General features: G+C 37.2%; 1 protein-coding gene across 1 annotated transcript; it reads right to left on the bottom strand.

The window, feature by feature from the left end:
* Positions 1 to 4,581: 4,581 nt before the first annotated feature.
* On the bottom strand, positions 4,582 to 11,285 carry si:dkey-286j15.1 (uncharacterized protein LOC796378 homolog). Its single transcript, XM_059548084.1, is given in 11 exon segments — positions 4,582 to 4,896; positions 5,450 to 5,577; positions 5,874 to 6,027; positions 6,148 to 6,341; positions 7,079 to 7,244; positions 7,348 to 7,429; positions 7,509 to 7,648; positions 7,766 to 7,894; positions 8,403 to 8,552; positions 10,571 to 10,716; positions 11,219 to 11,285. Coding segments are annotated over 11 exon segments (1,671 nt in total).
* Between the last annotated feature and the right edge of the window lie 1,813 nt (positions 11,286 to 13,098).

Genomic DNA, 13,098 nt, shown 5'->3' with positions numbered 1-13,098 from the left:
CGATTTTGCTTGACAGTCCTCATAAGGCTGCGGGTCTCTGGGTTCGTTGTGCATGTTTTTCTTCCCCACTTTTTTTTTTCTTCCACTCAACTATCTGTTAACATTCTTGGATACAGCACTCTGTGAACAGCCAGCTTCTTTGGCAGTGAATGTTTGTGGCTTACCCTCCTTGTGAAGGGTTTCAATGATTGTCTTCTGGACAACTGTCAGATCAGCAGTCTTCCCCATGATTGTGTAGCTTAGTGAACCAAACTGAGAGACCATTATGAAAGCTCAGGAAACCTTTGCAGGTGTTTTGAGTTGATTAGCTAATTGGCATGTCACCATATTCTAATTTGTTGAGATTAACTAAATTAATCAGGAAATGCTTAATGACACATTCACACAGAACATTCTTGCTTGGCTTTGATGAAAGGGGTGGAATGAATGTAAACCGCATTTTAAGTATAGAGACGCGTTAAGTTTGCGCGAGACACTATGAAAGACTGCAAGATGCAGGCACAATGGGTATACACGTATGTCTAGTGCTTTTTTACATAGAAAAACAATTTAAAAGTAGCGCATTGTAATGGAAAAATACGTTCTGTGGCCTCCAAGTGAGTTTAGCCAAAATGTAAAATCTTTACCATGCTAAAACGGACTCATTTGCTCTCTCTGTGCCCTCCTTATTCACATATCTTTATTTTTTATATTGTTGTCTCAAGAGTATAAGATTTTTACATCACCCAAACAAATTGTGTGCAATGGCAACAAATATCTTTCTGATTCTGGCAAATAGTACTTTTTCCTGTACCCTTTACACAAAGAAAGAAGCTCAAAGTTCATATAGATTCAAGATTCAAGATTTTTATTTGTCACATACAAAATTATATATAGCATATATAACCAGCAGTGAAATGTGAGTCAGTTCCGCTCCATGGACAGTGCAATTATTAAAGAAAACAACACAGATGAAAATATACATAAATATAGCTATGTAAGAATGAAATAAAAGTAAACAAAATATAAGAATAAAATATAAAAAAGATGTATATTGTAGAATTAAATATAGACTTCAAAATAATGTGCATGAAAGTAAACTGTAGTCTTAAATATTAACATAAACAGGGATGTACAATGTGCATATGTGCATTATACTGTAGTCTTAAATATTAAGATACACAGGAATGTACAAGAAGCAAATGTGCAAACAGGGTGACACTGTCAGTGTGTCTATATGAGGTAGTGAATGATGAATATCTTACTGATAAAGTGAATATTAAGTGGAGACATGAAGATGTTAAGAGGCTGGTTTAGAGTTTAGGAGCCTGATGGCCTGGGGGAAGAAACTCCTCCTGAGTCTCTCGGTTTTTGCCATCAGGCTGCGGAAGCACTTACCAGATGGCAGCAAAGTGAAAAGATGGTTACTGGGATGGGTGGAGTCTTTGATGATTTTAACAGCTCTACTTCTGCAGCGTTTGAGGTAGATGTCCTGCAGAGAGGGGAGAGCAGACCCTGAAATGCGCTCAGCTAAGCGCACAACTCTCTGCCGGGATTTGCAGTCTTGACTGGAGCTGTTCCCATACCACACTGAGATGCACTGAGTCAATACACTTTCTATAGCCCCAGAATAGAAAGTTTTCAGGATTGCTGGTGAGACCCTGAATTTCCTCAGCTGTCGCAGATGGTACAGTCTTTGCCTGGCTTTATTAACCTGTGTTTGAATGTGAGTAGTCCAAGTCAGGTCCTCGGAGATGTTTACACCAAGGTACTTGAAGCTGCTCACCCTCTCCACAGGGGTCCCACTGATCATAAGAGGTGTATAGGGCTGCTGCTTTCTCTTCCTGAAGTCCACAATCAGCTCTTTAGTTTTGCTCACATTCAGAGAGAGACAGTTGTCCTGGCACCATGATGTTAATTTCTCTGCCTCATCCAAGTATGCGGTCTCATTATTGTTGTAAATGAGGCCCAGAACCACAGTATCATCAGCAAATTTGATAATAGATGTGGAGCTGTGCGAAGACACGCAGTCATGTGTGTAGAGAGAGTAGAGCAGGGGACTCAGGACACAGCCCTGCGGGGCTCCTACGTTCAGGGTGATGGAGCTGGAGGTGTACTGCCCTAGTTTCACCACTTGAGGTCTGCCGGTGAGGAAATCAAGAATCCATTTGCAGAGTGAAGAATTCAGCCCGAGGTCCATGAGTTTGGAAGCTAGCTTTAAGGGGACTATAGTATTAAAAGCTGAACTATAGTCAATAAATAGCAGCCTTACATAGTTCCTGTTCTTGCTGTCAATGTGTGTGAGTGAAGAGTCCAGGATGTGAGAGATGGCATCATCTGTGGATCTGTTTGGGCTATAGGCAAACTGAAGAGGGTCCAAAGTATCCTGTATGGAGGAGCAGATGACGTTTTTAACCAGTCCCTCAAAGACCTTCATGACTATTGATGTGAGGGCAATTGTCATTCATACAAGAGGGTTTATTTTTCTTAGGCACAGGGATGATGACCGATTTTTTGAATGAGGTGGGAACCACCGATGTAGCAAGAGACTCATTGAAAATGGATGTAAACAAGCCAGCGAGCTGATCAGCGCAGGACCACAGAACACGGCCAGAAATCCCATCAGGATCTGCTCTCACCTCTGCAGAGGATTTATTTCCAAAGGCACAGATGGTCCTTAGTCCTTGCCACATGCGTCGGGAGTCATTTAGCTGGAAATGTGACTCTATGCGTTCCCTGTATCTGTGTTTGGCGGCTCTTACTGCGCATCGAAGAGCATAGCGCGATGCGTTGTACTCGCTTATGTTTCCCGACAGAAGACCAGCGTTGTAAGCAGCAGTGCCTTTGTTTACTGCTGCACGGATTGATCTGTCCACCCACGGTTTCTGATTTGAGAATGTCCTTATAGTTATTGTATTTGTAGCTGTTTCGGCTAGCGTATTTACAAAGCTAAATGCTACATCCGTGAACTCGCTGACGTCAGATGAACTTGCGCGAAACATATCCCAGTCTACGTCATCAAGAGCAGCCTGTAACGTTGCTTCTGATTGGGCGGACCATCGCGTCACCACCCTCTGCACCGGGGGATCTTGAACGAGCCGTTGTTTATATTCCGGTGTGAGGAAAATGGCGGCATCGTCCGATTTCCAGAAAGCCGGTAGTGAGCGAGCTTTGTAGACATTCTTAAACTGAGTGTAGCAATGATCCAGTGTATTCGGTCCTCTGGTTGGACAGGATACATGTTGATAAAAATTAGGCATAACTTGCCTGAGTTTGGCTTTGTTAAAGTCCCCAGCAATGATAACACTCCTCCGCCTTTGGATTTGCTGGCCTCGGCAAATTTTCAACAACCTGCACTGGGCCCCGGATACTCCAGTTACAGCCCTGGTTGGCAGGCGAAACAAGGTCCTGTCACTAGTTAAAAATGCTTATTTAAACATTCTTTGAAACTTTTGGGATAATATAAGTACACAAGTCAGTGAAATATATATAAATAAATCTTACATATTGTGCCTTTAAGTTTCATTATAATCTGTAACTGACAGAGATGCATTTTGGCGGCAGGGATTTAAAACTTTAACAAGACTCAAATTGAAAGAATAGATTTTTTCGATCATGTAGATAATAGTGAGTTTTAAAACATTTAAGCCAGTTTATATATATATATATATATATATATTGTGTATGTATATATTATTTATCTCATATAAGATGCATATGGTTGAGTTGCGCTGCAGCGCTTAATTGTACAGTGATTCTCTTCAGCACACAGTGTGAGTAATATTAATAACTATGACTGGGACTGTCATATACATAACATTATACTCACTTAAAAATGTTGGGTTAAAAATAACCCAACTGTGGATTGGTATAGCACCTTCCCAACTGTGGGTTATTTTAACCCAATGCATTGGGTTAAATACCAGTTGGGTTAAAATAACCCAACAGTTGGGTAAATGTTTATTTTATTTATGACCTTTTTTATAATAAATAAAATAGACATTGTTTTCAAATAGATTTTTTTTTATTGGAGTATAAACACAATAAATGTTTTAACATGTTTTAAGTATTAAATTATGATTTGAATAAATATACACGTGTAAATAGAACAAACAATTATGTGCAAATATTAAAATATGCATATTAAATTTAAAACATGCATGCACATACAGTACATAAATCAAAAACATACACAGATGTGCCGCCACAATAAAAATAAATAAACATACTTGTTAAAAAAGCTATACTGTTCATAAATTAAAAACATACACAGATGTGCCACAATGAAAATAAATAAAAAACATACTTATTAAAAAATGCTATCTACATAGATTAAAAACGTACATTTAAAACATGCATGCACATACAGTACATAAATCAAAAACATTCACAGATGTGCTACAATGAAAATAAATAAACATACTTATTAAAAAAGGCTATTATCTAAATAAATTAAAAACATAACATAGATGTGCCTACACAAAAAAATACCTGTACATACAGTACAAAAATTTAATAAAAAATAACCATGCTTATTAAAAAAGGCTATACTGTACACTTTATGCATTGTAAACACCTTAATATGTTGTTTGGCTGCTAGACTTAATGATGATCAGTAACATTGAAAACAAAGCTTTTAAGGAGGTTGCAATGTGTTGAAGGAACTCCTCCAGAAATATTATAGACAGCATGCTGTAAAAACTCCCAAATGGGAGCAGAAGGCTTTGGGTAGTTAATGTCATAGATGTAGAATATTTTGAAGCATACATCCACTGCTTGAAGTAAGGTCTCTTTTTCAACTGCCTCCCCGTTGAAAATGATGAAAACTTTGGAGGAGTTCTCTTTGTCTCCGAGGACCAAGATGTGTGGATCCTGGCTTGTCTCACTAATTAGGTAATCCACCATATTAGTTCCAACCTTAAAAGATAAATATACATTAGTTGGCATATATAGTGACGAACATTCCATGGATACAATATATTTATTTACAAATGAATCTCAGAAAAATTTAGCAGCGTTTATTGTGTAAAAGTAACACTGAAGCAGTATTGTAGTTAAAGGGTTAGTTCACCCATAAATAAAATTGAGGGTGAGGAATTAATGATTTTTGGGTGAACTAACCCTATAAGTAGGTTAACTCATGGTTAGTCATGACACCTGTGGATAACCAGAATCACTGAAGGAAAGAGTAATACAGAGCAATGCAATTTAATGGGCCTATTTGGATTTTAAGTAATTACGTATTGTGTATATTATTAACATAAGCTGTTTGTGCACGTAAACTATTTGTAAAGTTACAAAGTATAAAGTCCATGTCAAAGGACTTTCTATTTAACAGAAAACACTGTTCCTGAACCGCCTGCAACACCACATTTATAGTCCTGTCATTAGTGTGACTTTACTATGTTACTATGTCACATATTCTGTGCACCTGCCAGCAAACAGCTCAGACCTCAGAGGGTTAACTTACTGGTTTAATGTCAATGAAGCTGCGCTTTATTTCAGCATAAGTTGGACGGACCATTTTCCCATCTGTGCGGTATGGCGATGATGGCAGAACAGCAGGAAGGGTTTTAAAGGCAACTTCACCATGAACATCTTGAACGACAAGTTTACAGAAAGAATGCTTACAGTTTTCAAAAACCAATGGATCAAATCAAGTCTCACCCTACTTTTTTCTTGTTTAAATAATTACAGTATTCCTGAAGAAATGTACCTTTTTTATTCAATAACATGCCAGAAAGAGAGTGCTTACCATAGATATTTAGATATTAAAAGTAATTTTGGAAATTTCATAAAGTGATATGAAACTATAGTTTGGTCAACAGATCTGAAACTACATGTGCAGAGACTAGAAATGGTATACTTTATGTGATTTTAATAGGATGTCCTACCATTTGACAATGTTTCCAGACTTTCTAGAAGGACATCAGCAGCCCTGGGTTCTTTTCTTGCAAAAAGTAAAATCCGGTCAGTGAAGACAGGAACCCAAAACTCATAAAGGCGGTTTGCATTGTCAGGGAATAAAACTCCAAAGTCCTGTGATATCTAAACAAAAACAAAACATTTAAATTGAAGCATTTTACTTTTCTAAATAATGTAGGATTTCTACTACAGGCCAAGACAACCCTTCAGTAAATTCCCTAAAATGCATATAATTATACTCACCATTCCAGGAAAATCATAAAGTCTGGGATATTCTCTGTTTATTTCCTCAACAGTTTTTGTACCAGAGGATCGAATCCACACAGCACGATGAGGTGCTGTACGTATCATTAACTCCTCGACTTGGCTGTGAGGGCTTCTGTTGTTCTGTAGCCACTCAGTCATTGTGTGAAGTTCAGTCAAAGATGACTCAGAATCTACAGCAGATAAAACACACTAAAATTAGGGAAAACATCTAAAAAAAACTTGAGTGATAATAATCTATCTTAGTGTTTCCCAAACCTGGTTCTGGGGTACCCCTAGCAGTGCAAATGGTTTCTCTCTCTGATCAAAAACACCCGATTCAAATGATCAGCTTTTTAGGCACACACCAATTAAATTAATAATTTACAAAAAAAAAATTTAAATCATGTTTATCATTTACTAACCTAAAATAACAGTTCAGGCCCTTGTTTATGATTGACAGAACCATGTTGAAAGTTGTTGTAAACATGTAGGCAAGTATTTTAGGAAGCTAAAATTTAGGATGTAAATTACTGAATTTGCTTATTTGAGTAATCCATCCCATTCAAGCACGTGTAGCCATAAGAGCATTGCTTCAGTTCTGAGGATTTTATTAGATAATCATCAAGTGTTCTAAAATAGAAGCAAATAAAGTGAGAGACTATACATGTAATATAGGCCTACATTTATGTAATTGTAATGCTCTGGTCTTTGCAGATATTTAAAGATGGCCATCTTTAAGCATGACTCTTTGGATTTATATGAAATGATAACACTTGCGTATGAATCAGCTGTCCTCAGCATCATCGAGCAGTCCTTCTTGCTGAGCCCTGTACTGGCTACTTGTCCAGTTGCAAGTAAAAATCTCACTCACTTGTTCCTTCAAAAATGCACTTGATTCGGACAATCATGACACATCCCTAGTTCTTACCTGGCAGTGGAAAACTTGGTCGGGAAGAGGAATTCTGTGATGGCTGTGGATGGCTGTGCTGTCTCTGACTGTGTGGGGCTCTAAGACGTTTCCTCACATTGCGTAGTCTTTCTTCCAGGTAACCTGTTGCAGGGTGACGATAACGACCAGGTGTATACCATGACTCCTGCAGCAAAGAAATATAAATAAATCACTCTTAAAAAAAAAGTGGGGACTGATACTCTTTATCAGCTCTCAATTATCTTCTGATCAGAATCAGCACAACTTACATATCCATGTCCCTCATTGTTCTTCAGGCAAGGAAACTGGGCAGTTAGTGTCAAAGCCATCTTTTTGATCTCAGCTGATGGGCTTTACAAATAAACAATAATTTAAATAGGCTAGTTTATTTATTTAAATGTATTGGTCAAGTGATTTTAATTGTACTCACGTTTCCCCAAAACTTTCCATCAAATGAGAAACCAATAACCGCACCATCTGACGTCGCTCCTTGAGGCTTAGGTGCCCGTCTCGGTCTAAGGATGTTATTAATGTTAATCCTCCAGATTTTCTGAGTATTTCTCGTATATCCTGTGAAAAGGAGAATGCATGAACTAAAACATTCCATTCAATTCATTCTTAGAAATATATATCATAAAATAATTGCCAAAAACTCAAGTTCGGGTGTATTAAAAGACATGTTATTACAAAGGTTGAGTTGCTTGTTGTTCTTGTCTGGCAGCTTTCCACTATTGTCTGAGTTGGGGTTATTGGGTTTATCCTTATAGGTGACTGATTGTGACATGACTGATTGTTAACAGGGCTTTGACCCAGAGACTGTAAAAAAAAAAATAGAGGTAAATATCAGATGGTATCAGCAAGTATCCTTTACCTGACAATTAACTTTTACCTGTATTGAAGATTCTATGGGTGCAGCTATGCAGAATTGGTCTCACCCTTTCTAATTCCCATACATGTGTATTTAAAGAAAAGAAAAGATCATAAAAAAATAAAAACCCCTAATTTAAAGTGCATGGAACACTTAAAAACGGCGATAACGTAGAGGAATATAGTAATGGTCATCATCACAGTCAAATGACCTGACTGCGTGTAATGGGTGAAAATCAAACAGTTCACTGACACTAAGTGCTTCCAAAACTTGGTCAGGAACAACAACATAGGCAAAGTAATGATGACTGAAACAAACTGTTGTCCATCTCTGAACTATTAGCTTCATTTTCTCATCAAGAGTGACTATTTTCTTAATACACCCAAACTGAGCATCTCCATCTGTATTGCAGGACATGAAAACAGTCATACCTGGCCTATATACAGTGCCATTAACCTTGACCCATGAGGGGATATAAACCTCACTGGAATGAGGAAAATCTTCCAAGCTACCAGTAATATCTTGAACACCCTCGACTGACTGAAGAACAGACTTTTGACCTGAACCAATCTCGATTTCCTTCTTGAACAACCTGCCTGTCATCAGCTGAAAACACAGCATCATTTGGTGCCTGTATGCCATGGTTTTTGTGACATTTTTAAAATTACAAGTGACATGGCTTAGTCTTTTAAAAAAGCTATGTTTAGCTTCAAATCGCATTGCCCAGAAGTTGACAAGTGGGCCTATCTTTCTGAAAGCAGATGGATAGTTAACCATGAAATGGTGTTTTGGTCGTAAATGCAATAGTGTATGATGGTCTTGAATGAGACTTCGGAGGTATATTGTGGCCTCAGCAGTCATGGATGGGGAAAATATCATTTCCATACAAGACAACATTAGAAGCAGCAGTTCCCAGTACTTGTTGCCATGTGGTATTAAGTCACCTATTAGAAGGGGAAGAAATCGCAACAGACACCACATTTGTGCTGCAGTCTGACGCATGGCACTGCTGTGGTTCTTAAGTTCATGACTTGACAGGACTGATGGTTTATTGCACCTATCAACAAAACCATAATCAAAGCTTGTTAACCTGTAGTTTACAGTATCCAGGCTAATGTGGCCTTCAGCTATAAGTTCAGACAGCACTAGTTTCACCTCCAGAGGGCCAACACCCTACAAAATATCATGCATGATATCAGGTGTAACATTGTCAACAACACTGAAAAATGCAAGCTCGTCTAGGATACATCTCCGTTTTAAGCCAGTTTCTGTAGGATTGTTAGTCTGTAAATCCTGACTATAATTCAGTGCATTGCGCAGCAAATTTGGATCCTCTGTTGTCTGGCTGTGGAGAACTGGTTTGTGAATTTTGCACAAATGACAGACAATATTTGCTACAAAACTTTCTGAAAAACCAAGAAGAGAATTCAGGGCAAGATTGTCCCCACACACCTGTGCAACACCAACTTTTATGGTACCACTGAATTGTTCAGTCTCAATTTGAAAGCCATTTTGTTCTAAATCCCTCAAATCTTTAACTATGCATTCAAGAACTGCATCAATGCCATATGTCTTGACGTCATCTGACTAGTACACCGCTAACAGAAAGCATGCTGACAATGAAGACAGCAGCTCAGGTGGTAGACATCTCATTTGGAAGTAAATTAGCCCCAGTTTGTGAATTGAAGTCTTGGAACCGATGGGATTTACAATTTCACAATCATCGTTATACAGGGACAGTGGAATGGAGAGATCTTTTGAAAACAAGTGGCTGGTTTTGTACTGCTCACCATCAATGTAATCAATGAGGGCACCATCTTTATTTTGCTTCTGAGAAAGGATTTTTTTCCATGGTACCAGGACTTTCTAGTATTTTTTTAAGGACAGGCTGCAAAGGAACATATTGAAAGGTGTCCTGCACTGCTATCTGTCTCACACTGCCAGTCAGTGCATCCAAACGCTGGACATATGAATTGCCTGGAAAATGCTTAGTCTCTGGATTAATGAAAAACCCTGTTTGAGAAAAATATTTCATCTGTTTAAAGTCTGAATCCAGGTCCAACAATGGTTCATCAGCTCTCTCAAAGTGATTACTCAAGGTACTAACATCAGGGTGATCTGAGTGACCAAGTCGATGCAAAAGAGCCATTGTCTTGGTCTGCAAGTTAACTACAATATCAATGATCAAAGAAGATGTTTGTTTCACCATATAATTAATTGCAGAGTAGGTTTGATTTGATTGGGCTTTAAGCTTTGCAAGGAAGCATGCCACTCTGAAGGTTATATCTTCCTCTGCTAAATCATCCCAGTCCTCGGTTTCCTCATCACCCCCAGAATCATCAAGTGTTGTTGATATAGTCATGTTTTCTGATGGTGAGAGTGTTGGAATATGTTGGTTGTGCAAATCTGTATCTGTTGTAGATGATACTGTTTGACAAATGTGTTCTTTTAATATGTGTCTCTTATATGACCATAAGTAACTGAATGTTCTGTTACAGCCATTTCCACTACATCTGAAGTAGGAGCTAGCATTGTTAATGCCATGAATCAATCTAAGCTGTGCAAAAAGATCTTTTGTTTTCCCTGAAATTGCCTTATTGCACTTAAAACATGTCAGAAAACACGCAGTCATTGTTTAGCTAGTGTAAACTTACTCCCAAAAATTCCGAATGAAATTTCTTGAATTTAACGCTGAGACCAATTCGCGGTATTAGCGCAGCAATGCTTGCGTCATCCAGTAGCATAAAGCTATCTTCATCTACTTCTTCCTCTGTGTTAAAATGAAGCAGAAAAATAATCATTTAGTCCATGAAAAGTAAACTAGTCTTTAATTATCTTTTTTTATATTAAATCAAATTAATTTAATTTGTATAGTGCTTTTTCATAATATATATTGTTTCAATGCAGATTTGCAGAAAGTCATAGACTCAGTTTCACAGACACAGATTAAGATTTTAGTCTGGGACTAGGCTTAATCCATGTCTCTGAGCAATAATGTTATGTTAATAATGATTTACAATAGAGCAGGATTTTAAGGCTGGGCAATTTGACAATATCCTCTGAATTTAGATCAAGCCATATGAGTGTTGTTTAGAACATATATCAGTGACTTGGGCAAATGTCCGAGCAAGAGGGAACCAGTTCATTACCATTAACAAACAAAAACTTATATATATATATATATATATATATATATATATATATATATATATATATATATATATATATATATATATAAATCAAGCATCACTGAATTAAATAGATTAACTTACCTTGAAATATTTCTATTAAATTGCAGAGGTTCCACTGTTGTAGTTTGTCCCTAACAAATGAATCCATTTATCTAAAACAAGTATAAACACGTTTAGTACAAAACATTTAATACAAATGCAAAATTGTCATAACATATACTATAATTAGATGCTTAGATTATTAGATAATTAGATTCCATTAACTTACTCCTTTATTACATTTAATACAACATGCATTAATATATTAAAGCAGCTGTATACAGCTGGCATTTCAACATTGATTGAAGGTTGAAACAACGTTGGTACCATGGTTGAATCAACGTTGAATTACCTTTTGATTTTGCAAATTGGATCAACGTTGATATTGTAACGTTGATTCACTGTTGTATCAACGTTGTTTCAGCGTTAAAACAACAACTGACCTTATTTCAAACATATTTCAACGTTGAAAGTTGGTCATGGGCAGACTGTTTTTCAACCGTTCAGCTTTAAACATTGTATCAACGTTGTTTCAGCGTTAAAACAACAACTGACCTTATTTCAAACATATTTCAACGTTGAAGGTTGGTCATTTGCCGGCTGGGTACCTTGAAACATCCATTTCAAACTCATTCTGATGGTAAACTGACTAACTTAACTTACCTAACTTATACAAACATGATGGTTAACTGACCTGACCCCACAAACGTCTGTTATAGCTAACATAATGTATATGTTAATGTTATGTTTGAGTGGTGTGGCGTTGGTACGAAAATCCGCAGAAAGAGCAGATTGCTTTACAGCAGCGCCGCTTTTGAGTGGGTTTTTTGCAACTTACTTTTATAACAGCGAATTCAGTGTATCAAACGTTTCTCACTGAATCTCACAGCATTGTTGTGGTGTCCGTCATGTGATAATTTGAGGTGTGAGCTGCGCTATGTGCCGGTCCGAGCTGATAAATCGTCCGTGCAGCGTAATAACTGATTAACGTTAACTTACCTAACGTTACTTTAGTTTATCTGTATATTTCACCAGGCATTTTTATTAACGTTAGGTTAATACATTTCTGAACGGTTTCGCTAATTTTTCGGCTAATGTTTCAATGGTAACTTAGCCTAATAAACTGGGATAGCTAACAACAATCGCTCTGATCCGGAGAATAGGAAAAAAAAAGACAAAAGTAAACGAAAACATAAAAAAATATTTCTAAGATATATGTAACGTTTCAGTACACATTATTTCATATAAAAGTTATATATATACATCATAAAACCTCAAATTACTCACCTTTCACAATCAGGCTGTCGCTGATGTCCGTTGACTGTCCGTCACTGACTGATCCGTTAATATTTGAACCATCGAAGTGGCGCGAACTTTAACCCAACGGTTAGGTTATCACTAAAAATAACCCAACGACATAAACAAATAACCCAACAAATTTTAATATAACCCAACATAATGACCCAACATGCATAAACCAACGGTTGGGTTACACAAATAACCCAACGTTTTTTACTGTGTAAGAACACTGTTATAATAAAACGCTGTGAATTTAGACATTACATTAGACATTAGAGTTGAGTTGCCGTGTTTCTGCATGTGTTGAAAAACACGTACACAAGATTAGTTCATTCAGAGCCGCACAGACATTCGGTGCATTTTGTGTAGAAAGCCTATACGTTGTGATATTCAACCAGGGGCGTAGCCATCTTTTCAGAAGTGAGGCGAAGAGAAATTACACACACACACACACACACACACACAGTAAGATTACAGTAAGATTTTTAATATTTTAAAGAAGTCTCTTCTGCTCACGGAGCCTGCCTTTATTTGATCCAAAGTACAGCAGAGGCAGTAATATTGTGAAACATTTCACTATTAATAACTGTTTTCTATTTGAATATTTTTTAAATGTAATGTAT

The sequence above is a fragment of the Carassius carassius genome, chromosome 1 (assembly GCF_963082965.1).
Source record: "Carassius carassius chromosome 1, fCarCar2.1, whole genome shotgun sequence".
In the NCBI taxonomy this organism is placed as follows: Eukaryota; Metazoa; Chordata; class Actinopteri; order Cypriniformes; family Cyprinidae; genus Carassius; species Carassius carassius.
Note: the sequence above shows the minus strand (reverse complement) of the source record. Positions and strands in the feature narration are given on the sequence as shown.